The sequence below is a fragment of the Phocoena sinus genome, chromosome 3, assembly GCF_008692025.1.
Source record: "Phocoena sinus isolate mPhoSin1 chromosome 3, mPhoSin1.pri, whole genome shotgun sequence".
Classification (NCBI taxonomy): domain Eukaryota; kingdom Metazoa; phylum Chordata; class Mammalia; order Artiodactyla; family Phocoenidae; genus Phocoena; species Phocoena sinus.
In genome coordinates, this window is record NC_045765.1 from 8,555,603 (window position 1) to 8,583,443 (window position 27,841).

The 27,841-nt window shown below is 55.1% G+C and overlaps 1 protein-coding gene across 3 annotated transcripts; it reads right to left on the bottom strand.

The window, feature by feature from the left end:
- Nucleotides 1-504: 504 nt before the first annotated feature.
- On the bottom strand, nucleotides 505-24,333 carry PKN1 (protein kinase N1). Of its 3 annotated transcripts, none has more exons than XM_032626811.1 (22): nucleotides 24,101-24,333; nucleotides 19,171-19,474; nucleotides 17,528-17,679; nucleotides 15,789-15,924; nucleotides 12,418-12,563; nucleotides 11,983-12,196; nucleotides 10,974-11,168; nucleotides 8,999-9,108; nucleotides 8,764-8,907; nucleotides 6,442-6,517; nucleotides 6,218-6,359; nucleotides 6,035-6,128; nucleotides 4,241-4,320; nucleotides 4,090-4,165; nucleotides 3,901-3,992; nucleotides 2,485-2,661; nucleotides 2,261-2,323; nucleotides 2,053-2,129; nucleotides 1,706-1,848; nucleotides 1,331-1,438; nucleotides 1,162-1,242; nucleotides 505-773 (listed from the first exon to the last, which is right to left on the bottom strand). In XM_032626811.1, exons 1-22 carry the CDS (start codon nucleotides 24,119-24,121, stop codon nucleotides 570-572), a joined length of 2,835 nt encoding a protein of 944 aa, XP_032482702.1. In that variant the 5' UTR covers nucleotides 24,122-24,333; the 3' UTR covers nucleotides 505-569. The 3 variants fall into 3 exon arrangements, with proteins under 3 accessions (XP_032482702.1, XP_032482701.1, XP_032482703.1); XM_032626810.1 differs by lacking the exon at nucleotides 24,101-24,333 and adding an exon at nucleotides 20,537-20,665; XM_032626812.1 differs by lacking the exons at nucleotides 17,528-17,679; nucleotides 24,101-24,333 and having other exon boundaries at nucleotides 19,171-19,348.
- Nucleotides 24,334-27,841: the final 3,508 nt, after the last annotated feature.

A 27,841-nucleotide genomic window follows, 5' to 3' on the forward strand; every position in this document is an offset into this window, starting at 1 on the left:
TGCAGTTCCGGGACTAGCCACGCGAGGGCGTGGAGACGCAGAGCCGGAGTCGCAGGAGCACGCGCACAACGCCGTGGCCGCAGTCTTGGGGCGGAGGCTCGGCTGGGAGCAGAGTGGGAGGGTTGGGGGCCGCTTTTCGCCCCTGCTGCCGTCATGAGTGACTCCCGCAACCATTCGCTCATTGTGGCCCTGAGCTCCCACACACAACCCCAAGTCCCTACCCCCCAAACTACGCCCCATCACTGGCCTCTAACCCCGAAAGTTCCTCAACACAGCTCCAAGCCCCCTCCCACGGCGGCCTGCCCATGATCCCCACCACAATAACAGCCCCGAGTCTCCACCAGCCCTTGGCCCCCTTCAAACGATCCCCCACCACAATCCAGGGCCTCTGCCCATCACTCCCTACACCGCCGGCCACCCATCACATCCCCTCCCAACTCTCCCCACCTCCAAGCACGCCCCCCCACCCCCATTACTGCACAAGAACGGACGGAGATGCATGGATAGAGCAAATCCCAAAGGGCTTTTAAAAACTGACAGCTCGGTGGGGGCAGAAGTCGGGGAGGGGGCTAGCAGCCCCCGGCCACAAAGTCGAAGTCCCGGAAGGCTGCCTGCTCTGTGGCCGTGAGGGGCCGAGCGTCGCGGGGTGGGCTCAGCGTGGGGGCCTCCCCTGTGAATTCCTCGTCGAAGTTGCTGACATCAGTGCGGCCCGCCAGCGTGGGTACGAAAGGCGGCGGCAGGCGCCGGGCCAGCAGGGCATCCCAACCCAGTGTCTGCAGGGCAGAGAGGGGAGAGGTCAGCAGGGGAGGCTCAGAGCAGAGCGCAGGAAGGCTTTGCTCCTTGCACCCCGTCTGGCCTTGGATCTGTGGGGATCAACACAGGAAGTCACAAGATAGAGGGAGGGAAAGTGGCGGTCCTGGGGGCTCAGGAAGGATCACCGTATGAGTGGGGGGAGGGGCCTGGGCTCATACACAGAGCAGTGCTCCCCGCCCCCCAGCCCCAGGCCAGCCTGGAGTGGATGTGGGGGTAGGAGGGCCAGTGAGGGTAAGGGAGGGGGAAGGAAAGGCAGGCAGGTGTCAAGGGGAGGCGACAGTGTTGGAGGTGAAGCCACTAGGTCTTGGGTTGGGGGGATGACTGGGTCCTGGGAGTGGGGGACCTCACCCTGAAGAAAGGCTGTTTTTTCACATCCTCTGCATCCCTCTCGCTGGATCCCAGCCTCCGCTCTGGATTCCTCCGCAGCAGCTGGGGGGAGGGAGTTGTGTGTCAGCGTTCCTCTTCCCAGTCTCAGAGCCATGCCCCTGGCCCACCCTAAGGTGCGGGGGATCCTCACCCTTCGCATTATGCCGATGGCTTCAGCTGACAGGAAGCGGGGGTAGCGAACCTCATCGTTGACAATGCTGTCAAATACCTCCTCCTCGTCATCCCCTGGGAACGGGGACTGGGGACAGGAAGAGCCAGGGTGAATTAGGCCCCTCTGGCCACACCACACCCAGCTCCACCCTGGGCTCCCATTGCACTTCTACAAGGCTCACTTGGGAGGGTAAGTACCCCAATTTACAGATGCAGAAACTGAGGCTAGAGAGGCAAAGCCACCTGTCCTCAATCAGACAGCACACAGTGGAGGCCAATTCTGACCCCCCTCTCCCCCCACCGGGTATATACAGGTTACTGGGGACAGGCAGGGCGGAGTGGCCTGGGGCCTCACCTCACCGACCAGCATCTCATACAGCAGCACGCCCAGCCCCCACCAGTCCACCGCCCGAGTGTACGATGTGTCCGTCAGCACCTCAGGTGCCAGGAACTCCGGGGTCCCGCAGAAAGTGCTGGTCCGGTCCCCATAGCCCATCCCTGGGGGCAGCAGGCCATGTGAGGTTATGGGGGAGGTCACAGCTCTAGCCCAGCCCAGCATGGGGTGGTCCAGACAGCCAGCCCCGTCCCAGGACCAGGGTAGGGGATAACCCAGGTAAGGCTGGGGACTCCACTCCCTCCCCTCTCTGTCTAAACCCCAGAGGCCAGTCCCTCAGATCCCAGTCCCCCGCCCCCGCTCATCACCCTCCTTGCAGAGGCCAAAGTCTGCAATCTTGACATAGCCCTCGGTGTCCAGGAGCAAATTGTCCAACTTCAGGTCCCTGTGGGGGAGGGGATGGGAGGATGTAAAGAGGGATGAGTGGGAATCTGGGTCCTGCCTGAAGCCTCAGGGTCCCCCAGTGGGCAGAGCATGCATGCACGGGCATATGCGTGCGCGCACACACAGACACACCTGTAGACAATCTTGTGTTCATGGAGAAACTGCAGCCCCAGCACCACACAGGCCGAATAAAAGCTGCAGAGAGAGGCCGGTGTGAGGGAGCTGGGCTTCCAGGAAAGGCAGAGGGTCACATAAGGCTCCCACATCCTCAAAAGCCCCCCATTACCCCATAACTCCAGGAGCTGGGGGCAGGCAGGGCCTGTGGGTGGAGGTGTGGGGTGGGGGACTAGGCTCACACGGCGCGGGGCTCCGAGAACACATCACTGTGGATGTGCAGCATCAGGTCCCCGCCGGCCGAGTACTCCATCACGAAGCACACGTGCTCTGGTGTCTGGAAACAGCCAAACAGGTTCACCAGAAAGGGGTGTCCCGCGCTGGTCACAGCCGCCAAGATCCGCTTCTCACACATCAGGCTGGGCAGGATGGGGGTGGGGCAGGGGTCAAAGACTACAGCAGCTCCCTACCACCAACTCGCCCACCCCCTAGAGTCCTCAATCATCAGATGTTTGTCAAGGGCCTTGCATGGCTGTGCACACTGGGGCAAGCTGCTTAACGCTTCTGAACATGCTAACCAGGCACCCAGAATCCATCCATTGTCCTAGTAACAGTCCTAGTAACTTCCCTTTGGGAAACCACCAGAGGGACTGTTATTTCCCTTTGGAGCACCCCATCTCCCTGGCCAGGAACTGGCCCACAAAAGGGCAAGCCAAGCCAATGGGGCTCAATCTCAGGATTTCTGCTGGAATTATTAAGGAGGAAGAGCTAAAGTTTACAGATGAGCCTTAAACTGCTAGGGTGGGGGGCATCTCTGTCCCTGTGAGGGGACTGCAAGCAAAGCCCACACAGACAAAAGCAGAAGTGAGAGATATCAACTGAGCACCTGTGTACAGCCATGCCTGAAGGTAGTCCACCCCTGGACTTTCCTGATGCAGAGCAATGAATTCCTGTATTTGCTTAAGCCTAAATTGGGTTCCTGGTTAATAAAAGGATGTCAAGAAGACTGGGGACAATCTCAGGTATCTACAGGGGGCAGGGCACTGTGCAGAATGCTCTAGAGTCATCCTCTCATTCATTCCACCCGGCAACCCTGCAAGAAAGGCATTATTACTCCCCTTTTCTAGAAGGGGAGCCTGAGGTTCAGAAGGGTGAAATGAACTCCCTAAGGTTTCTAAGCACATCTGTAGCAGAGGGAGGATCTGAACTCAGGGTCCTGACCCCAGTACAATGGCACCGTTAATAGCACAGGCTTCAGAACTTGAGTCCCTAAGTTCAAATCCCAGACCTGCTGCCTACTGCCTATGTGACCTTTGGGCAATTTGCTCAAACTCTCTGTGCCATCAGCAGAATGGGGACAATAACAGTCCTTACCTCTTAGAGCCGTTGTGAGGAATTCGTTACTAAATGTAAAGCACACGGTGGGTGCTTTCTAGGAGTCGTTATTATTGTAAGTATTGGGGGTGGCCAAAAAGTTCGTTCGGGTTTTCCTGTAATACAGAAAACCCCGCACGAACTTTTTGGCCACCCCAATACTAGCTTAATAAGTCCAAGTGACTGTTACGAATCACTCTCACAGCAGCTCCAAGGAGGGGACTGCTCTGTCTCCCATTTCCCAGAAGACCAAAGTTCTCAGAGGGCCTGAGCAGGGTCCCCACCTCTCCACCTCGTCTCGGGCCACAATGTCCCCTTTCTTCAAAGCCTTGATGGCAAACAGCTCCCCGCTGGGCCGGAATTCGGAAAGCAGCACCTGGAACCACAGTGGGCAGGGGTGGCCTTAGTGGCCAGTCCAAGGACCTGGAGGTCTGGACCCCCCCAGACCCCCAACTCCTTGCCCCCCGCCTCACCTTCCCAAAGTGACCCCGGCCCAGCACCGCCAGGAACTGGAAATCCTCGAGGGTCAGGGGTGACTTCCTCAGAGGGCTGTGGAAAGAGGAGGCTGGTGGGGAAGGGACAGTGGGCAGGGGTGGTGGGTGGTGGCCAGGGGAGGGGTGTCACCTGCACAGGGTGGGGCCTGGGATCTCCTGGGTCTCTGAAGGCAGCTCAGGAGTGGTGGTAGTTTCCTGGATCAGAGAAGTCTGTGGCAGACAGAGGAGGTCAGAGTACAATAACCCATAACCACAATAGCCACCAAGGCTCTTGTCACCGATGTGACCTCACCTCTCCTCCCCCACCCCTCCTCACTCAATCCCCCTTCAGCCACACTGTTCCATTCGCTGTGCCCTGAACACACCAGGCATGTTTCCACCCCAGGACCTTTGCATGGGGCTGTTCTCTCCACCAGGAACTCTCTTTTCCCAGCACCTGCACTGTTCCTCCCTCACCTGCTTTAGGCCTTTATTCAAATGTCACCTTTGAAGGTGGCCAGCTGACCGCCATATTAAATAACTAACAGAAGCTCCAACACTCCCTGTCCCCTTTCTCTGCTTTATTTTTCTTCCCAGCACATTCTATGCTGTATTTTATCATTTATCTACTTATTCCCTTTACTGGTATTAGGGAATACCACGGAGTGACCTAATTCTTTACATCATAAGCATATATAACTTTGAGAAGAATCAAAATTAATAATTTAAGTGGGAAAAATTTACCTACTGGTCCATCATTCTCCACTATAGAGACAGTTCTAAAGATTCAATCAGCGCAAACAGGTATACAGTAGGAAACACAGTCCTCTCCTGCCCCAGCTGCCCTCCCCAGAGCCAGCTGCTGTTCATGATTTCGTGGGCACCTTTCTAGATGTATTTTATACCATTCAAGCATTTTGGTGGACGTGTGTGAATGTCCATCATAGATGTCCTGGGCTGGAACTTCTAGGTCAAGGTAATGCCCATCTTTTTAACTCAGCCAGCTGTGCCCTCCGAAGGAGATGCAGTGATTCACATGCTCTTCCTGCATCCTCCCCAGCGTTCAATGTTATTCAACTTCTGTATTTTTTTTTTTTTGACCAACTCATCTAATTTAATGAGGCATCTCGTTTTAATTTAATGCCATGAAGCATATATTATTGTTTCCATTTTTTTAGAAAATGAGGTATAAAATGCACTCGGTGAGGTGGGCAATGGAAAGAGCTCTCACATACGTATCTACCCAGATGCCCGTCGCCTAGACCAAGGGTTGGTAAACTCCATGCTTTGTACAGTCCGTAAACTAAGAATGATTTTTACGTTTCTAAAGGGTTGGGGGAAAAAAATCAAAAGAAGACTAATAGTTCATGATCCATGAAAGTGACAGACATTCAGTAAGGCTTCCTGACACACAGCAACACCCCTTCATGTCTGCCTGTATCAGGTGTGGCTGCTTTCTACGAGAGCAGCATTGACCAGTCATCACCGTGACCTTCTGGCCCACAAAGCTGAAAATGCTGCCTATATGGCCCTTTCCAGAAAAAGTGTGCTGACCTCCGACCTAGATCAAGATGCAGAACATTTTTATCATCTTTGCCAGGCTCTCTTGTGTCCCCCCTCCTATCAATAAACCCCCGCCCAGAGAAAACCACTAACTGGACTTCTGTCATCGACATGAGTTGTAAATGTGATCATTTTACAGGGCAGTGTACTAAACACAGAGAGGTGACGCTGCTTGGCGTGAGTCACACAGCTAGGAGGCAGCAGAGCAGGGACGGGACCCAGGTGGCCTGGGTCCCAAGCTCATGTTTTTATCCGGGATAGAGGACAGGACCCCGGTTCTGGCAGAGGTGTGCTGTGTGTCCTGGGAAGTTCCTGGTGATCTCTGGGCCTTGAGTGGCAGTGGAGGTCCCCTAACACTGCCCAGGCCAAGGGGGAAGCTCACCAGACTTGATGGGCTGGAAGGAGGACCCAGAGGGCTCTTCTGGGGTGAGCTGTCCAAGTCAACCCCGAGGTTCAGCTTCTCCACAGATACGTCGCTGCAGCAAAGGGAAGAGGGTGCATCTAAGACCTAGCATTCCGGGAAGCAACCAGAGGCAGCCGGAACTCCGGGGCCCTCCCTCCTTACCCTGTGGACCGAGCCTCGGGTCCTGGAGAAGCCCCCGGGCTGAAAGTGCCTGTGGCAGTGGCATTGGGGATGAGCCTGCGAAGCAGCCGCACCCAGGTGGCCACGTCGATGTTCATCTGCCTAGCGCGCTGAAATGCCTTCCCTGGGGAGACGGGGGCAGGTGTCACCCTCTGTGACACTCCCGGGACCCCTGGTCTCTCCCCTGCCCCAGCCCATCCCCTCACCTTGCTGCTTGGAGAAGATCTTCTTCTGCCGTCGGAGCCGCGGTATCCTCTCAATGACAGGGTTGCGGAAGGTGACCTGAGGGAGGGGCTAGCGTGAGGACCCTCGCCCACCTCCGGGCAGCTTGGTGGGGAAGCCCTTAGGATCATAGGTGTGCACGCCCATATGTTTCGGGGGTTCTGATCGCTGTGGCATTGCGTCCAACCACAGAGTAGTATGCATCGTATTAAGGGGTCATAAAGCCAATCCATCCTTCGACAGGACCACCTCCTGAAGTGCCACCTTGAAAAGGCAAGAAGGAGGCAAGCAGGCCCTCCTCCAGGGGTGGGGAGTGGGTCTGATCCAACGAGATGTACATACAACTCCAGCAAACAGGTCCTACACTTCACCTAGTGTCCCGATCGCCCGAGTGTGGTCCCCGACCAGCAGCATCAGCATCACCTGGGAACCTGCTGGAAGCGCAGATTCTCAGCACCGCCACCCCAACCTGGACCCACCGAGTCAGAAACCCCGGCGGTGGAGCCCCGAAGTCTGTGTTTCAACAAGCCCCCCAGGTGATGCTGGCGCCCACCCACGTGGGGAAACCACTGGCCGAGTTGAATTCTCCCGACTCCAACGCATCTTCTAGAAGGTGCTGGAGTCACAGAACTGTTGTGGCTTTATGGGTGTCCAATCTGGTCCCCTCTAGCCACATGTAGCTATTTCAATTAAGTAAAATGAAAACGTCAGTTCCCCCAGTCACACTAGCCACACTTCAACTGACTAGCAGCTACTGTATTGGATGACACAGATATGGAACATTCCTACCTACAACAGAACTCAACGATTGTAGGCTCACTGACAACAGAACTGCAGAAAGTCCTACAGGCTGGTGCTTTGGGGAGAACAAAATAGAATGTTATAAGTAAACCTTGAAGGCAAGAAGGACTGCCTCAGAACTTGTCCCCCGGGCCACCCACCTCTATCGTCCACTTGGGTTTTGGACAGTCTTCCTAATAGAAGAATAGTTTCGTGGCCCTACCATCTGAAGTCTGCCCTTCTCTGCTCCTTTCCTTCAGGAGTCCTCGATTATGAGATCACATAAGAATTTCCACCTGGATAGTAAAACAGCCCTTGAATATTTTAAGAATTTTTCTAGATACTTTTTCAAGAAAAAACTACATGTTGGGAATTAGTGAAAATTTACTAATGTTTTTTTAATTTTGAAAGCACTTTTTAGTGAAAACTTAGAGTAATATATATTTGGTCTCTGGTAACCAAGGAAAAGCTTCTTTCAGGTTAATCTTTAAACTCACTTGAACCCAATGACTCACTTGATATTTATCCCACTCCCGAAAATAGGGTTCATTATACAGCTGTATTTTATACTGTGCATTGTGAACTGTTTCTCTTTCACATTTCTGATCTCTTTCACATGGTCTGATCTTCTGGCAAAGAGAAGCGGTATTTAAAAATCTAAGCAAGTAGCAAAAAAAACAAACAAATTTCCTCCTGGGTTTAAGGACATGGGGAGACACACACATACACACACACACACACGTCTACATATATACAAAAAAACAGGACACATGTGTATGTTAGGGGCAAATTGAAAGAATTTTTGAGGATGATTCTGGTTAAATGAGGGCGCCAGTGACTTTCTTTCTCTGTGGCTCATTTCCTCCTCTATCAGATGTGACTAATAATGGTCCTGTTTGCACTCGGTGATTGTGAGGACTGACAAGTCAATGCCAGTACAGCACTTCGAACAGGGCCCAGCCATACTACAAGGGGTCAGCTAGGAATGTTATTTAGACTATGGGCTCTTAATCAGGGGACCCTGGCCATGTCTGGAGACATTTTTGGTTGTCACAACTTGGAGCGGGGGTGGGGGGTGGGGGTGGGTGTCGCTACTGGCATCCTGTGGGTGGAGGCAGGGGGTGTTGCTCAGCACCCTGCAGTGCACAGGACGGCCCCTGCAACCAAGAATGATCCAGCCCAGATGTCCATAGTGCCAAGGGTGGGCTACCCTGATTTGGACCCTAACCCTGACATCACTGCGGAAGGAATCTCTCTGCTCAGCTGTGGCTCTGGTGGCAATCTCCGTAATATGTTGCTAGGTTTTGCTTTTCTTTTCTAGCTTGACAGAATTTTGTTGTTTTTTTTTTTCTTTTTTTAATATCTTGTTTCAGAACAAAACCAATCCCAGCTTAGGTCATGCACTGATGTGACATATAATTATATGTACTTTTCTATCGAGATTCAGAGACCAGTGGAAAACACATCTTCCCCTTCCAGAGCAGGAGATGCCAAAGCATTTTCTCAGGGTCGGGGTCAGGCTGTACCTCAGCCACCAGGCAGCCCTGAGGTTCCATGTCCAGCTGTACTTCATGCCTCTCATTGTCCAAGAAATCCTCCAACTTCAGGAATTTGAGGGCACATAGGCCCCGCTGGTCCCGCCAGAACACAGCCAACTCCAGCTCCCGTGCCTCGAGGGAGAGAAAGAGGGCCGTCATTTGGGGTGCCCGAGGCCTCAAACCCCTCCTCCTCCAAGCCCTGTCATCCCCTAACCGAACTCACCCTCTCCAGCTCCAGGGTGAAGCTCTGGTCCCAGGCGTGGGGACCACACGGCTTCCAGGACGTCTGCCCCACCACTGTGTTATCCAGCTTGAGCACAGTGCTCACCTCACCTGGAAGAGGGGTTGGGGGTAGGCGGTCAGGAGATTCTTGCTGGCCGAGGGTAATCTCTTGTATCTTATTAAAAGAAATCTTCTCCTCCCCCCCCCCACAATATTCTGCTGTGCTATCTGACAAAGCTTTAGGGTTCTGCCTTTCATATTAAGGCCTTTAATCCATCTCCAGTTGATTTTTGCACGTGGCGTGAGGCGGGGATCCAAATTCACTTTTATGCTGTATGCAAGTTCCGGCAATATATTTCTAAGTATTTACCCTAGAAAAATGCAGGCAAGTATACATCGGGAGATGCATAAATATAATGCTTATATAATAGCCCTAAATTAGAAACAGCTCACCGTCCAGGAATTAATATATAAATTGTAATATAGTCTTTTTAGCTAAACCATGAAATGGCTGATATTCAACTATTTTTTACCTAAAAAAAGACAGCAATTTGACACGCCTCATGACGTGGTAAAATGAATGAACTACAGTTTCATGCAACGATAGGGATGAGTCTCCCAAACAATGTTGACTAAAAGAAGCCATTACCATGAAATACATTCTGTATGATTCCACATATATGAAGTTCAAACATAGGCAAATTAAACTACGTTGTTCTGAGATGGTACATGGGTGCTAAAACTACAAAGCAAAACAAGGAAACCATAACCGTGAGGGTCAGGAGAGTAGCTACCTCTAGGACAGAGGAAGGGGCTGGAATTGAGGATGGGGCATGAGGGGGCTCAGAGAATTCTACTGCTTGACCTGGGTGGTGGCAACACAGATGGTTACTCTATTGTTATTCTTCTTTTATTCATACTTTTAAACATGTACGTATTAGCTTTTTTCACGTTGTGGTAAAATTCACATAACATACAATTTACCATCATAATCTTTTTTTTTTTTTTTTTTTTTTTTTTCTTTTGCTGTACGTGGGCCTCTCACTGTTGTGGCCTCTCCCCTTGCGGAGCACAGGCTCCGGACGCGCAGGCTCAGCAGCCATGGCTCACGGGACCAGCCGCTTTGCGGCATGTGGGATCTTCCCAGATCAGGGCACGAACCCGTGTCCCCTGCATCGTCAGGCGGACTCTCAACCACTGCGCCACCAGGGAAGCCCTACCATCATAATCATTTTTAAGCGTACAGCTCAGTGGTATCAAGTACGTCCACACTGTTGTGTAACCATCACCACCATCCATCTCCAGAACTCTTTTCATCTTCCCAGACTGAAACTCTGTCCCCACTAAACAATAACTCTCCGTTCCCCCTCACCCTCAACCATTATCTCTATGAATCTGACCACTCTGGATCATATAAGTGGAATCGTGTACTACTTGTCTTTTTATAACTGGCTTATTTCACTTAGCGTAATGTCCTCAAGTTCATCCATGTTGCAGTATGTTTCAGAATGTCCTTCCTTTTCAAGGCAGAGAAATATTCCATTGCATGGATGGACCACATTTTGTTTACCCATCCATCCGTCAACAGACACTGGGTTGCTTCTACCTTTGACCACTGTGAATAATGCTGCTATGAACATGGGTATACCAATATATCCTCGAGACCCTGCTTTCAACTCTTTTGTATATTTACTCAGAAGCGGGATTGCTGGATCATATTGTAATTCCATGTTGAATCATCTGAGGACCTGCCATACTGCTTTCCTCAGTGGCTGCACCATTTTACATTTCCACCAACAGAGCAGAAGGGTTCCAGTTTCTCCACATCCTCCTTAACAGCTGTTGTTTGTTTTGTTTTGTTTTGCAGTATCCATCCTAATGGGTGTGATGTACTAACTTTTAAGAATGTTACAAATGTGGGAAATCCAGGACCCCCCACCCCATCTCATCCCTCCAGACCCTCAATGCTCACTCACTGGTGTTCTCGGATTCCGCTTTGAGACTGCTCCGGCCACTGAGGCTTCCACTTCGGCTGTAAAGGCCCCGGGCTGGGCGGCTCAGGAAGGGGGTGCGGCTCTCAGGGGTCCCAGGCACCCCCACTGAAGGTGAGGGGTTCCAAGGGATGGTCTCTGGAAGGTCTCTGCAGCCCACTACACGCACCTCCAGGGTCCCTGAGAGAGGGGCAGGCTCATGACGGGGGAGGGGGGGTCACATCTGGGGCAGGACGAGGGGAAGGGCCTGCAGGTAAAGTGGGCATGTGCAGAAGTGGCCAACATGCAAGTGGGAGGTGGTGAGGGACTGTCAGGGTGAGGCAGGGGGTCTGATGCAGGGATGGCTGTGTCCGGAAGTGAGAAACATGGGACAAGGGGAGGGGTGGGTCAATCTGGGGAGGGGGTCTGGATGCTGGGGTTTTGTGACAGAAGAGAGGTTCAGGGTGTAGGCTGAAGGTCCAGGCGGCGGTGAGCCAGGTAGGACTAGGAGTCCGGGCTTAGATTCGGCAGGCTGATCTGAGGTCTGACACTGGGGCTGGGGTCTGTGGTAGGGCTAGTCTGGGGAGGTAGTGGCTGAGGGATCTAAGGAGGGAGGGGCTGGCTAGCCTGGGCGTTGGGGGACAGAGGTTCAGGGCTGAGGGTTCTGAGAGCAAGGGACTGTGAGACTGGGCTGGGGGACTCTGGCTGGAGAAAAAAGGCAGGGCCATTTGGGGAGGGGTGGCGAAAGTGAGGATGGGGATGGGGACAAGAGTCCCTCAGAGGGCAAGGCGGGGTGGGAAGTCCAGGTGCATACGGCTGTCTGGCATGGGCAATGGGGCCCAGGTCCAGAGGGCTGGGGTGAATGGAGAAGGGAGGGAACAGTGGGATGGGAGTCCAGGGTTGGGGAGAATGGAGATCCCGGTTGGGGGTCTCGGGGCTGGGGGACTCAGAGGGGTCAGGAGTCCAGAGCTGCGGGAGGTAGGGTCCGGATTGGGTGGGGGACGTCGGGACCCACCTGTGAGCGGCGCGGGCTTGCACAGGGTGCTATAATGCATGGCGGGGAAGGGCCCGGCCAGGCGGGCACTGAAGGCTGAGGACGAGGCCGCAGCAAGCTCCTCGCGCAGCAGCCGCCCCTTCGGGTGGTCAGCGGGCAGCTCCCCGAGCCGCCGCTCCAGCGCCTCCCGAAGCAACCCCAGCTTCTGGTTGGACTCGGTCAGCTTCTCCTGCGCCTGCGGTGGGAGGAGCCTGGCCGGGCTGGGGGCGGGATCCAGCACGCCCCTCCCCAAGTGCAGACCCAGGCCCCGCCCCCAGGCTGGCTAAGTCCTACCTGGAGCTCCTCCCTGGAAGCCCAAGCCCTCAGCCATTTGGGTCCTACCCCTGGGCTCCCTGAAAATGAGGTCCCACCCATCGCTGAAGCCCCACCCCTCTGGGTCGACACCGCGTCCCTCACCTCGCTGACAGCCTTGCGGTCTGGGGCTTTGGCAGCGCTGAGCAGGCGCAGCACGTTCTTGGCGCCCTCCGCCACCGCGTGCTCGACTCGGAAGTGGTGCCGCAGCTCCTCGATGCGCAGCTCCATGGCCCCCAGGTCCGGACTCCCTGTGGGTGTAGGACACGAGGCAGTGAGGCTAGCCTGGGCCGCAGCCATCGGCAGGAAGAAGCACTGGCCACAGACGGCCATCAATAAGCATCACTTTCTCCCAAGGTGAGGGGTCAAGGTGACACACTCACACTGTCACCCACAGGCAGACGGCCACACTTCCACCCAGATGCTGTCCCTCTTTTATCCAGACGCTCTCACACCCACATGGACGGTCCCAGGGATGTAGTTAAGCTGTCACCCGGGGACAGTCATATATACAGGCACACCATTAACAAAGCCTTAGGGACAGATACATTGTCAGGGTCCCACTCCGTCCCCAGGGACTGTCGCAGGGATACCATGGCAACTGGATAGGATATAGTCACACAGACACAGGGACACTTAAAAAAAAAGAGTAACTTTCATTCATTGCTAATGGGAATACAAGTGGCTTTACAATGGAGGCAGTTTGGCCATTTCTATCAGAATCACAAATGTATTTACCCTTTGATTCAGCAATCCCAGTTCAGGGACTTTATCCCATAAAAAACACCTCTGCAGGGACTTCCCTGGTGGCGCAGTGGTTGAGGGTCCGCCTGCCGATACAGGGTACACGGGCTCGTGCCCCGGTCCGGGAAGATCCCACATGCCGCGGAGCGGCTGGGCCCGTGAGCCATGGCCGCTGAGTCTGCGCGTCCGGAGCCTGTGCTCCGCAACGGGAGAGGCCACAACAGTGAGAGGCCGGCGTACCGCAAAAATAAATAAATAAATACATAAAAAAGAATCCGCCTGCCGATGCAGGAGACACGGGTTTGAGCCCTGGTCCAGGAAGATCCCACATGCCGCCGGAGCAACTAAAGCAACTAAGTCCGTGCGCCACAACTACTAAGCCTGCACTCTAGAGCTCACGAGCCACAACTACTGAGCCCATGTGCCACAACTACTAAAGCCCGCGCGCCTAGGTGCTCCGCAAAAAGAGGAGCCACCGCAATGAGAAGCCCGCGCACCCCAATGGAGAGTAGCCCCCGCTCACTGCAACTAGAGAAAGCCCGTGCGCAGCAACGAAGACCCAATGCAGCCAAAAATAAATAAATTTTTTTTTAAAAAAACACCTCTACACGGTTATTCACAGCCTTCCTTCTAAGAGCAAAAGATTGGAAACAACCTCATTTCCTCCAGCAGGGGTCTGGATAAATGCATAGTGACCACCCACCCCATGAAATACAATGTAGTTGGGAGAACAGGCACAGTGTCACACAGACATCGTCACACTGTCACTCACAGGGTGACAGTGGCATTATCACTTTGTCACCAGTGTAGGCACTGGAACACACACACACACACACACTGAGGAACACACTCTCACAAAGATGCCATCCCACTGCCACATAGGGACATTGTCACAGTGGTGAGGCTATTACATAGATATATGCCTTGTCAACCCCCAGCAAAGGGACACAGTCACAGGGGTGGAGGGAAATGGTCACAAAACATAAATACCCTTATAGGACACAGTCACAGAGTGGCAAAACTCCCAGGGCTCTATCTCCAGCCCAGGGAGAATCAGAGGAACACAATCACGCTGCCACATGGATAAGGCATAGGGACAGGTAAAGAAATGCCATCATACTCTCACATAGGCAGGGCAGCATCACTGATACCCATAGACACAGAGACCCAATGGCACAGGGACAGGCACAAGGATACGCTGTCACCCAGGTGCGGGAAACTGGTCACTCAGAGAAACAAGGCCACGGTCACCCTCATCCAAGGCTGGAGATTCCAAGGACGGTCTCGCTGTCCTGCACAACGACCTGGACTCAGACTTGGGCACTCAGACAGTCACAGTCACCCACAGCTGTGTGGCACCCACCGGGACTGCTGTCATGTGTGCCCAGTCATCAAGGCTTTTACACTTATGGGGACAAAATCAGGCTGTCACCAAAAGTTACAACGTCACGCAAAAGCACAGGGACGTGATCATACCATCACACATTGTCACTGAGAAGCCCACGTAGGCATTCAGAGTACAGACGAACAGCCACACCGTCACGCCGACACCTCCCCGCTACAAAGACGCACACATTGTCATCCGAGTTCCAAGCCCTATTGCTATGGACTGCACGTTTGTGTCCCTGCAAAATTCGTACGTTGAAACCCAACCGCCAATACGATGGTATTAGTTGGTGGGGCCGCTGGGAGGTGATTAGGTCATAAGGGCGGAGCCCTCATGCATGGGATCACTGTCCTTATAAAAGGGACCCCAGAGAGCTCCCTTGCCCCTTCTACCAGTGAGGATGCAGTAAGAAAGCAGCTGTCTATGAATCTGGAAGAGGGCTCTCACCAGACGCTGGATCTGCTGGCGCCTTGATCTTGGACTTCCCAGCCCCCAGAACAGTGAGAAATAAATGTCTGTCGTTTACATGCCCCCACCCCGAGTCTGTGGTATTGTGTGGTACAGCAGCCCAAATGCACTAACACCCACCAAGAGCTGACACTTACCTCTCATGGTGACACAGAAACTACCACAGTTACAGGGCAGGATATTATTACGGAGGAGCTGCGGCTCCATAATATTATTATGTATCGTGTGCATACAACCTCTGGTCCCCCTGGTCAGCATCACTGACACACATCAGTAGCACAGATAATCTTCTCTGCACACACTACATCAAGACGCTGTGACAAATTCAGGCTAACAATGGGGTTGAGACACCCCCAGGCATTCATACACTGAGACACACAAAGGAACACACACACACCGTGGACACCCACAGTTCTACACCACAGGGGCCAACGTGACAAGGCAACCACCTAGTCCAGGGGTCCGCACATTATTTCCGTAAAGAGCCAAAGGGTAAATATTTTTGGCTTTGTAGACCACACAGGCTCTGTTGCCACTACTTGGCCCTGCTGTTGCAGTGCAAAAGCAGCCTTAAGTGATAGTAAATGAATGGGCATGGCTGGGTGCCAATAAAATTTTATTTGAAAAAAAAAAAAAAAAAAGGCGGCAGTAGCAGATTTGGTCCAAGAACCGTAGTTTGCCAATACATGATCACGTGCAAATCTGAAATAGGACAAAATGGGAAACTGAGGCCTGCCAAGGGTCAGGAATGGGCTCCAGTCATGTGGTGAGTCACAGCACCCACCTCCCTGCCTCAGAAAGGGACCCCTCGTGGGGCTGGGAGCTGAACTCTCCAAGGTGGAATGCAGGTGAGGCTTTTTCAGGGCAAGGGACTCACCTTGGGCCTCGTCTGCGGCCGCCTGGCTCTCCAGCTGGCAGGCCTGCAGCGCCCGGCGGAGCTGCATGCGGATGATGTCAATCTTGGTCTTACTGTCCTGCAGCATCTGCTGGGCTGTCAGCAGCAGCTTCCGGTCCTGGAGGCAGAGATGGGCCATGAGGGAAAGGCTGGGCAGATGAGGGTCTGACCACCAGTCCTGCTGCCCACATCGTGCAGGCCCTGGGTGACCCTGTGACAGAGCATTCACGTGTGGGTGTGATAACATGTGCCTCCGTGTGTTCCTGGGTGCTGATGGGAGATGTCGCCCATGGCATTTGAATCCTGGCTCCGCCGCCTAACAGCTGTGTGACTTTGGGCAAGCCGCTCAACTACTCTGGGCCTGTTTGCTCATCTGCAGGAAGGGGAGTACTAATAGCGCCAACCAACACTGGGCTGAGGATTAAAGGAGCTAACCTGTGTGTAGGGCTCAGAGCCGTGCCTTGCACCAGCAGGCACCGTTTTTGTGTCAGCTGTCAGAATGGCGTACGTGTGTAAGTGTTCCCCGTGGTGGGTGTAGCCTTGACTGTAGCCACGTGGGTGAGTCCAAGGGTGACTGGATGTGAGACAGTCGCAGTAAGTGGAGTCCCGATGTTTGTGTGTGCAGATCAAGGCACAGCGATGACTGGGCATAGCCAAGGACCCCGTGTTGTGTACAAGCACCGGACACTGGTTGTGGATTTTTCCATCTACATGGTGCTGTGTTTCAAAACCAGGCACTGCCGACCTGTGGTCAAAGAAGTCTGTGTACTGACTGAAGGGGGCAGGAGGGAACCCTTTCTGGGTGACAGGAAGTGTTCTGTATTTCGATGTCGGTGATGTGTACCCAGATAAAAATTCACTGGTCTGTACACTTAAGTTTTCTGCACTTTACGTCCATTTGTTACACATCAATAAAAGGTGTAAAAAAAAAAAAAAAAAAATTCTGCATGGCTTGTGCCCTCCCACATAATATTCGCATTTGTGTGTGCACACAGGCATGGGTGCTCTCTGGGTCTCTAGCTGTAGGTCTGACTGTGCTGTGGGTGTATCTCTGGGTGTTGGTGCAAACCTGTGAGTGTGCACTCAGTGTTGGTACAACTGGGGGAGCACCTGTGTGACAATTCTGGTCTCTGAGTGTGAATTTAATAATGTGTGTGTCTAGGCGGTCCGTTGGCCTGTGCTGTGTGTCCGGGCGTTATACGATGGTGTGTGTCTCCCTGTATCTAGAGGTCGCTCTGGCGGCCATCCTCCCCGTGTTTATGAGCGTTGTTTCTGATGTGACTCTAGATCTTATGGCGGTGCATGCGTGTCTGTGAGTCTCTAGGTGTTGTCATGGCCATGGCTGTGTCTCTAGATGTTAGGGTGATGATATGTGTGCACCTACGTGTTGATCTGCGTGTACAAGTGTCAGAGGGAGACCACCAGCAGTGAGAGGCGGCGTGTTGCCCTGACCATCCCTGGGGGTAACTGAGTTTGGAGGGGACAGTCTCTGCCATGTGTCTGTCTGACATCACCCACAGTTACCCTGTTTCCCATATGCCCCCATGAGCTGACTGCACCCCAGTCCTGCTGCAAAGCCACCCATCAGCCCCTCTGTCCCCAACCCAGAGGACCCCAGACTCCCAAGGGAGCAGATGTAGGTGCCACCCTGCCCTCCCCAGACTGTATGCGCTTGCGGGTGTACATGCACACGGGGCGGCGTGCACTCGCGCTGCCCCCACCTTAGTGCTGCCGTTGCTGTACGTCTGGATCATGTTTTCCGCCCCCTGCTTCACCTTCAGCTCGATGGCCAGCTGCTTCTCCAGGCCGGCCACGCGACTCAGGTTGGTGGCTGAGCAGGCTGGGCCGCCTGCACAGGGGGACTGGGGGGCATCTGGAGGGGGTAGATGGGGCAGAGTCACCACGGCCCTCACCTCCATCTGCCCAGGTGGTTCTGCCCCGGCTGAGAGGATCCACCCCCGGGGCCAGGGAGAGGAAGAGCTGGGGACCAGGGTCCAGAGGGCCCAACCACCCCAGTCCTCGTAGGGAAACCCCTGCAGGATTGGGGCAGGACCAGCATGAATGAGGACAGGCAAGTGTCCAGGTGTGCGCTGGGTCCTTGGTGCTGGTGTGACTGTATCTACCTTCGTACGGAAGTCCCCAACTACTTACACAGCTGTGTGGGCATCCGTGGGTGTGGCGGTGGTTAGGTCTGTGACCCGCAGGGTGTTGGCATAACTGAGCAAGTGTGTGTCTCCCCAGCTGCTAGTGTAACTGTGAGATTCGAGGTGTTAGAATGACTGTGTGAGATTCTGGGTGCTGGGGGTGACTCTAGGCATATGCTTCCGACTATTGGCACAACTGTGCTTTCTGATCTCCCGGCACTGGTACAACTGTGTCCACGTGTCTGGGTGCTGGTACAGCCGGACATGCGTGTCTCTGGATGCTGGCATGGCTCTGTGAGTCTCTAGCGAGTGGTGTGACTGTCCAGGTCACTCTGGGTGCAGCTGTGACCGGATGAGGTTTTGGGGGTCGGCTGAACTGTATCTCTGAGTGTTGACACGACAATGTTGGTCTCTAGCTGTTGACACACCTAAGTGGTATATGGGTGTTGGGCTAAGTGGTGTTGAGTCTTCAGGCCTTGTCCGATTGTGTGCGTAAGTCTCGGGCTGTTGACAGGTCGGTGGACGTCTGTAGGGGTTGGGCAGCTCTGTGTGTGCGTGAATCTCTGGGGTTTGGCGTGAGCATGTGCGAGTCTCTGGGTATTGTCTGTGTGTCGGTGTGACTGTGCGTGCATTTCTCCGGGTGCTGGGTGCCAGTATGCAAGTCTCTGGGTATTCATATGATAGTGTGTATGCCCTTAGGAGTTGTCTGGGTGCTGGTGTGACCGTGTGTGAATGCCTCTGGCTACTGATGTGATGTGTGTTACACCTTTGTCTTTGGTTGCAAGGTGAAAAAGTTCTGCAGTTCCCGTGCACGATAATGTGAATCTACTCAACACCACTGAACTGTACACTTAAAAATGACGAATTTTGTTATGTGTTTTTTGATCACAATTGAAAATTTTTTTAATCAATAAAAATTAAAGATATTTTAGAAAGAGTCTTGGGGCTTGTCCGGGTGCTGGTATGACTCTGTGAGCCTGGATATTCGTGTGACCCCGTGTAAGCCCTTTGGTGTTGTCCAGGTGTGGGTGTGACTGTGTGTACCTTTCTCTGGGTGTTGCTTTTGGCCTTTGGTCTGCCTGTATTTTGAGGTTCGGCGCTGTTGTGACCGAGTGTGTCTCCCTGGAGGTCAGAGGCTGGCCTCGCTCTAGGACACAGCGGGTGAGCCCTGGGCAGTGGAAGCCCCTGCTGTCCTGCATCCCCGGGGAAGCCTGGCTTACCGTGCACGCCAGCCGCGGGGTCGGGCAGCACCACATGGGCGTGCAGCTCCTGCAGCTGCTGGTGCAGCAGGTCGAGTCTGCGCGAGGAGCCGCGCAGCACCAGCTCCACGGGGCCGAGGTTGCGGCCCAGGTCGGTGGTGGCCCGCCGCAGGTTCTCGGCGCCCTCCTTCAGCTTCAGCTCCTTGCGGATCTCCCGCCGCAGCCGCTCCCGTTCCAGCTCCAGCTGCTGCTGCACCCCGGGGGCTGCCAGGTCAGCACCCGCCAGGCCCAGCTGCTCCAGCAGGGACCAGCTGCGTGGCTCGCTCTGCGGAGGACGGAGCAGGGTTAGTGGGGCCAGGAGGACTCTGGGGTGCAGACCGTGCTCAGCCGACCTGGCCTGGTCCTCTCCCAAACTGTAACTCCTGACACAGGGCCTGCTCTGTGTCCTCTGATCGGCACCCCCCCGCCCCGCCACCAAAAGTGGGAGGTGAGGCAAGGCCCTGTCCCTGCTTTCAGACATCCCCAAACCGCAAAGTCCCGAGGGCAGGGGCTTCTTCCTTCCCTGTCCCCTCAGACTAGGGGACCACAAATACAGTTCAATCTCCCTTCATCTGTCCTTATGCAGTGGGATTCTTCAGGTCAGATCCCATCACCCCACCACTGTGCCCCCCAAGCTAGGGGGTCCCCAAGGACGGGCCCCATCTCCCTTCCATTGTCCTCCCAAATTAGGGGGTCCCAAGAACAGGCCTTGTCTCCCTTCTGTTGCCCCCCAAATGACAAGATCCTGAGGGCAGACCCCTTTCTCTCCTCTGCTGCCCCCCTAAACTAGGAGGTCCCAAGGGTAGGCCCCATCTCCACTCCCCTATCCCCCAAATTATGAGGTCCTGAGGGCGGGTTTCATCTTCCCTCTGCTGCTCCCCAAACAAGGAAGTATCAAGGGCAGGCCTCTGATGCCCCACCAAACCATAAGGTTGGGGTCCCAGGCCCCTTCTCCTCACTGCTGTGCCCTCAAACTAGGATAGGAGGTACTGAGGGCAGGCCTCACCTTCCCTCTGCTATAATCCCAAACGAGGAGGACACGGGGCGAGGCCTCATCCATCCCCTGCTGTACCCCCAAACTAGATCCCAGGGACAGGCCCCATCTCCCCTCCTTTCATCCTCTACAACCGGCACCCTAAAGAGCAGAGGCCTCTCCCTTTCCTCCTCTATCTCCCCAGCCTGGAAGCCCAAAGGGCCCCAAACAGTTTCATCTCTCAAACAGAAAACTCCAAGTCTAACACCTCATCTCCCTTCAGTCCAAAACCGAGAGGTACAGAGGGCAGAGCCTCTGGCCTGTGCCACTTGGGGTCCCCTTCTGCTGGCCCCCCACAAGGACCCCAGCCCGCACCTCCAGCTCCCGGTCCAAAGGGGGATTGGCCTCCGCCATCCTGGGTCCCGGCTGAGGGCCCCGCCCTCTTCCTGAACCTCAGCCTTGCCAGGGCCCCTCGCCTGCTACTTCCTCTTTCCTGCTAGCTCCCAGCAACCCCTGCAAAAGGCCAGCTCTGGGCCTCTGGGGCATCTAGAGGGCCTTCCTCTCAGGCCCCACTCCAGGCCTGAGCCGGCTTCTCTGGAGGCACCCCAGGGATGACCCCTGCTCCCTGTCCCAAGAGGATGCCCAAGGCGTACACAGCGTGCACACATTCACAGGCCCACTAGCGTGGACGTGAAGAGCAGCCTCCCCCATGTATACAGGCTCCAGGGGCTGCTTGGGTGTGCACACACTCTCGTACACCTATAGGCGTGTGCACGCATCGCAGGCTAGCAAGTGTGTGCACACCCCCTGCGTCTACCCCGTGCACACTTATATGCAAACACCCATGAGTGCTTATATGGGCGGCCCAGCCCCCTTCCTGCAGATGCAGCCTGTCCCAGCTTCCGGATTCTTCTCAGCTTGGTCTCTCGCTGCTGCTGACCACAGCTTGGAGGCCTAAGGGGCCTGGCCAGCCCAGCGGCACCTCCTTGAGGCCCACATTGTGAGGAGGCAGCGCTGGAGGGTTGGGGTGAGAGTGTCTCTATTAAAGCTCAAGTATGGTAGCAGTTACTACAAGCTGCACCCAGTTCAACTAATGCAACCCCAGGAGGTGCTATCATCACCCCATCTTCTTTCTTTTTTTTTTTTGGCCATGCCGCATGGCATGCCGGATCTTAATTCCCTGACTAGGGATCAAACCCATGCCCCCTGCAGTGGAAGCACAGAGTCTTAACCACTGGACTGCCAGGGAAGTCCCTACTATCACCCTATTTTCAAGATGAGGAAACTGAGGCCTGGAGCGGTGATGTAACTTGCCCAAAGTCCTACAGCCAGCAGAAGGCAGAACCAGGATTTCAAACGGGAATGCCCAGAATCTGAGCTAGGTGTCAGCGTGGCATGAAGAGCCCCACATACGTTATCTGCCGCCGCCATGAGAACCCACTTCAGAGATGAAGAAAGTTATGGTTGGCTCCCGACCAACCTCAAGGGCAGCTGCCCCCAGGGAGGATTTACTTCAGGCCAAAAGCGTCACTCCCATGATCCTACTGACCCCTCACATTTATCCTGAGCAACTGCCATAATTCTCCCCCACTTTACAGGTGAGGAAACCGAGGCTCAGAGAGGTGGCAGCAGCAGTTCTCCATGGGGGAGGGGACCGCCTCCACTACCACCCCACTTCTGGGGGGCATTTGGCAATATCCAGAGACATTTTTGGTTGGTTGTCACAACTGGGGGTGCTACCGGCATCTACTGGCTTGAGTCCATGGATGCTGCTCAACATTCTACAGTACACAGGACAGCCTCCATCTCAAAGAATGATCCAGCCCCAAATGTCAACAGGGCTGAGGCTTAGAAACCCTGGATTAAAGGACACAGATGCACACGCTGAGCTGCTGACCATGACCCAGGAAGGATTTCACAGCAGCCCCACCTGCAAGGTGCCGGCCTGGTCTACGTCTTTCCCCACCATGAAAACCCTCCAGCTACATTTTTTTGACGGCAGAACCAAGGCTCAGAGAGGGAAAGGCACGGGGCCTAGGACACACTGTTAGGAAGTGGCAGCTCTGCAATTTAAACCCAGGCTCACCTAATACCACCTGCTACCAACCAGGCCCCACCTGCCACCCAGCCCCACCCTATCCCCAGCAGGCAGAGCAGGGGTACAGCCAGGAGCAGGGCCAGGTCAAATGAGGGAAGTCCAGGCAGGCTCCCTCAGCCCCACCTCCTCCAGCAGCTGAGGCCTGAGAGTATGCAGAGCAGGGAGGGAGGGAGGGAGGGAGGAAGGCCCGCCCTCCTGGGTTCTCCTCTCTCGGTGACTCACTCCTACCTAGGGCAGGGGTCACCTGAGGGCCAGCATGATGAACCCATGAATCAGGAAGCCTGGCCTGGCCCTGGAGAATCCCTGCTCCCCCAACTCCCACCATGAAGCAGGAGACCCCAGGTCCAGAGGGTCCATCTTCCAGAATTCCCCTCTTCCCAGAGTGGCCAGGGACCTAGACCCCATGTCCGGAGATTTCAATGCTTTGGGCGTTTCCGGAATCTGAACAGGACATCCGTTTGCTGGACACAGAACGGACAGGCACACACTGGGACAGACAGAGGGACAGTTTAGCAGACCCAAGCAGCCACGAGAAAGGAATGACCAGGACAGGGGAAGAGAGCAGGAAGGAGATGGGAAAGGGGACCAGGTCACAGGTCCAGCCTCGTTCCAGGAATCACAGCCTCCGTCCAGGTCATGTTTGCTACACGCCAAGTGCATGCATGCGCCAGGGGATTCCTACACAGCCCTTCCAGGGTTGAGGTGTAGAGGCAGAGACCCCAGCCCTCCCCAGCCCCCAAGGTCTGACCTTGTGTGATCGGCAACACCAGATACGCCCAGCTCCTCGGCAAGGCTGGCAGGCCATCAGCAGGACTGGGATGGGGGATGGGGGTCATGGGACAGACACAAAGGGGATGTGGGGGCAGGTGCAGAAGGAGACGAGAACCCAGTTACACAGCAACCACAGGACGATGGAGGGATGATGAGGCGCTAATGGGGGCACCAGAGGTACAGGACATGTCTCAGATTTGGGTCACTGAACGAAAGAAGTTTCAGAAGTCACCCTGGCCCTGCTAGCCACAAATAGGGAAGGTGAGTCCAGGGCTGTGATGTCCACAAGGCGGCACAGGAAGAACCTGGCTGGGCGGCAGGTTGGTGTCAGTCAGCTGTGCCTCTGCGTGTGTGTGTGTGTGTGTGTGTGTGTGTGTGTGTGTGTGTATGTTGTGGGGTGACCCAGCCCATGCCCAGGTGGGATTCCAGGTATAAGAGAATCCCCGGTCTGTTGACATGGACACTCCCCACCTGGGATAAGGTTCCACCTGGCAGCCGGGTGGCCGTGTGGGTCCCCCGTCCCCCGACCTAATGAGGCGACTCTGGCACTTCCGGCAACAGGTGACAATCTGGGTGGCGTCGGGACCATCGTAAAGCTCAGTCTGGAGGTGGGGGCGGCTGGAGCTTTGTTGTGCGGGGGAGAGGAACGGGCCGGGCGGCCTCCTCCCTTCCCGGGGCACCGCGCCAGGCACCTGCTCAGGTGGAGCTGCACCTGCCCGGAACCGAACGCTGGGAGGGAGAACGAGTGGCAGGGTCGACAGGCACCGGGATGCACAGCCAGCCACAGACACCTGAATTCTAGCCTCCGCCGCGCCCCCTCTAATTCTCGGGGAAGGGCGGAGCTTGGGGGTGCTTCAGGACCTCCCCGCTCCCCCCTTGTGCGTACCTCCACCAGCCGAGAAGGGGACTGTGCTGGCTCCACGGTGCCGGCCCAGGGAGGGAGCGCCCAGTGCTCGGGGGAGGGGGGGACCCGCCCTGGCCGCCCCGATCCCGGGGGCTCCGGCAGCGCGCGGGCGGGGGTCCCCGGCGCCGGCTGGCCGCCAGGGGGCTGAGGACGCAGGTGCGCCTACCTGCAAAGCATCGCTGGCCATGTCCACGCGCCGTCCGCCAGGGGTCCCCGCGCGGAGAGAGGGGCGGTGAGAGGAGCGTGCGTACGCCCCACGCGGGGCGGGGAGGGGGCGGGCGCGGCGCGACCCCCCCGCCCCGGGCGCACGGCCCTCTCCGGCCTGCTCGGCTCTAGCCCCGCCTGGCCTGGCCGCCGTGTCCGCGCGCCTCGCCCTCCGGCCCCAGCTGCCGCCTGGCTCGGTCACGTGACCGCCTAGGTCGGCGCCCGAGGAGGGGGCGGGGCCGAGGGGGTGCGGCTCCCGGCGGCCCCCGGGGCTGCGGGGTCCTGCCTGCCGGACGCCCCCCTCCCCGGCCGAGAGCGCGTCGTCCTCTTCCCCAGCCTTTTCCTCTTTCTGAATCCTCCCTCTGCCCACGGGTGCTCCATTTGAGCGCGCAGGAACCCGAAGAAAAGAGTGAGCCACGTTAAAGCGGGGAGCTGTGGAGGCCTTTGGGCCTCCCGGGATCTCTCAAAAAACAAAACCAATTCATCCCCGCCTGTGTTTGCAATTTTAGGCCTCTTGGAACGGTCCGTCATTCTAAGGCACCGGAGCTTCCCCATAGGCTGGAGACAAGCTCTGAGCAGACTTGTGTTCAAATCCCCGCCTGCCTTGGGGGAGTCCCCAAGCCCTAAAAGCCCCTCATCTGTAAAACGGGAAGGATTTACCTACCCACCCCTTAGGTGTTGGCAAAATTAAATGAGACAATACATGCCAAGTGCTGTGAACACACAGCTCAGTAAAGTTTAGCTGCTGTGATTTTTAGTGTTTTTGCCGTTGTTATGAAAAGGGATTTGAACCCTAACTCCGTCACGGACTCGCTGCGGGCCCTGTGGCCGCTGAGTCCTCAGTTTTCCCTGCTGTAAAATGGGGGCCCGCCTCTTCTTCGGGGCTGCTGCATGCAGGTGGCGCTCCGCAATGCAGACTCCTGCCCTATCGGAGGCAGAAGGTGGAGACCTTTGAGGAGCTTCTCAGGGTCTCCGGAGTCTCTGTAGCATGCAGGCGGGCTCGTGGCCGACCCCGCACTCCCTTTCAAATCCGGTGACTGGGCCAAGCCGCGGTCCCTGGGGGGCGGGGCGGGGAGCGTTCCCTGGCAGCGCCGCCTCATTGGCGCCCTCCTGGGACCCGCCAGAGCGTGGAGGGCTGCCGGTACCTTGGTTACCCGCAGCTGTGAGTGGTTTGCACCGTCCCAGAGGCCGGGGCGGGATGTTTTCTTTCTCCCTTTTTCCTTTGGGCGACTCTTTGGGGCTGGTTGGTGGTGGTGGTGGTTAACAGAGAACGAGAAGGAGGAGGAGGAGAAATTATACCAATCCCGAATCCACCCACTTCTCACCCTTCCACTATCTCCACCGGGTCCAGTCTTCATCATCGTTCGCCTGGACCAGTGCAGTCACCTCCTCCCAGGTCTTTCAGCTCTTCCCTCGACCTCGTAGTCTCTTTCCCCCACAACACCCCAAGGACTCCTAGGAACACCTGAGTCAGGTCATGTCCCTCCTCTGCCTAGATCCCTCTTTGGCTCCCACTTTCCTCAGAGTAAAAGCCAAAGTCTTACCCGCAGCCCACAAGGCCCTGCACGATCTGCCCCCTTCACCTTCCCTCTCTCCTCTTCTCCCACCTCTTTCCCTTGCTCCCTCCCTCCAGCTACACCTGCTTCCTGGCAGTTCCTCAGATATTCATCCATTGAATTAAAGAAACCTTTGAGCTAGTTCTTTTTCTCTTGATTTAAATATGAGGAAACTGAGGCTCAGAGGGAATCCCCTCACCCCAATTATAAAGCCAGGATGTTTATAGTCCTTGCCCTGTCTTCCTCTAATTCTCCAGCCCACCCATTTTACAGATGGGGATGAGGGGGCAAAGCAAGGCTGAGAGACAGCCCAGGAACTGGGTCACCTTATCCAAGGATGGGCCCTCTGCTGCCTCCCCGGATGGAGCTGGGGGAACCCTGCCAAATTCTCTCTCCAAGCTTCCGGCATTCATTTACTCAGTGAATGTTTATCAGCACCCACTGGGGACTTTGGTAGCACTGGAAACAGAGTCGCGCTCTGGGCTTGAAACAGGAAGACCAAGGACTTATTGTATAATCTCAGCCAAATATGATAACTGCACCAGCACCGCCCTGTAGCTCCTCTGGCCTCTCTCCAATCCTCTCTGGGGCCTTGGAAACCCTAAATCACACCCACCCCCACAGCTCTGCCTGCTGGAAAACCTGTTTCTGGCTCTCTGGAGCTCTTAGGAAAAACACCACTCCTCACCTGGCCTACAGGATGGTCCTGTCAGGCCTCTGCCCACCTGTCCAGCTGCATCCCCCTCCACTCTCCTCATCCCCATCTAGCAAAACTGGCCTTCTCTCTGTTCCTCAAATATTCCCACCTTATTTCCAACCACAGGGCCTTTGCACTGGCTGTTCCCTGGTCTTTAATGCCCTTCCCTCACATCTCCCCAAGGCTGGCCTCTTCTAATCATTTAGATCTCTGTTTAAATGTCACCTCCTCTGCTTCCCAGAGCACCTCCATGCCCTGTCATCTCTGGTCCATGGCTCTGTTTTATTTATTTTAAATATCACTCCTCTCTGAAATTTCCCAGTAACTGGCCTAAGCTCGCTCAGTGTTTGTGGAATGAGTGAATGCATACACTGTGAGCTGTCAGGAGAAAGGTATCCCAGTCCAGTGAATGCCTTGAGGACATAGGTGCCCCACTATAGAGGAGGCAGAACGGCTGGCACTAAGGGACAAATTAGGAAATTACAAAATAGATAAAGAGGAAGGGCTCCCCTAGTGGCGCAGTGGTTGAGAGTCCGCCTGCCGATGCAGGGGACACGGGTTCGTGCCCTGGTCCGGGAAGATCCCACATGCTGTGGAGCGGCTGGGCCCGTGAGCCATGGCCGCTGAGCCTGTGTGTCCGGAGCCTGTGCTCCGCAACGGGAGAGACCACAACAGTGAGAGGCCCGCGTACCGCAAAAAAAAAAAAAAAGAGGAAAAGGGTGTCTGGTGGAAGAAACAGTCAGGGCAAAGGCCTAGAGGTGGATGAGGTAGAACTCGGCATGTCCTACTTCCTCTGCCTACATCTCCCACCCCAATCCCCTCACTCACACTCTGGCTGCATGACCTCCTCACTGCTCCTCACACATGCTGATTCCTACCTCAGGGCCTTTGCTCTGGCTGTTCTCACTGCCTGCAGTACTTTTCCTTCTCATCTTGGCATTCTATCTTCCTCACTTTATTTCCATCTTTACTTAAATGTCACCTTCTTAGAGAAGTTTTCCCTGACTGCATCTCCACCTAAAACAAGGCCCACCCCATCCCTACCAAACTCTATTCCTCACATAGTTTGATTTTTCCTCCTTGCAAATTTTAATAAATTTGACTTTACTGTTTTCTTTCTTGTCTGACTTCACCAGGAAGTTGACAGCTCCCAGAGGGCAGGGATCATTGTCTTGTTCACTGTTGGGTACCTGGCTCCTAGAACAAGGTCTAGCACACAGAAGGTACTCAAAAAATAGCTGCTGGATGAATAGATGGGTGAACAAACCAGGTATCATAAAGCATGGCTGGATTTTTTTTTTTTTTTACTGCTGATGAACCTGGAGTAGAGGGAAGGCTCCAGATGTTGCAGATGGTGGGAGTGGAATTCAGACTTGACCCTGAGGACTGTGGGAACCACTGGTGGATTCTTAGAAGGGGAGGAACTGAGTGAGGGTTATCTCTTAAAAGA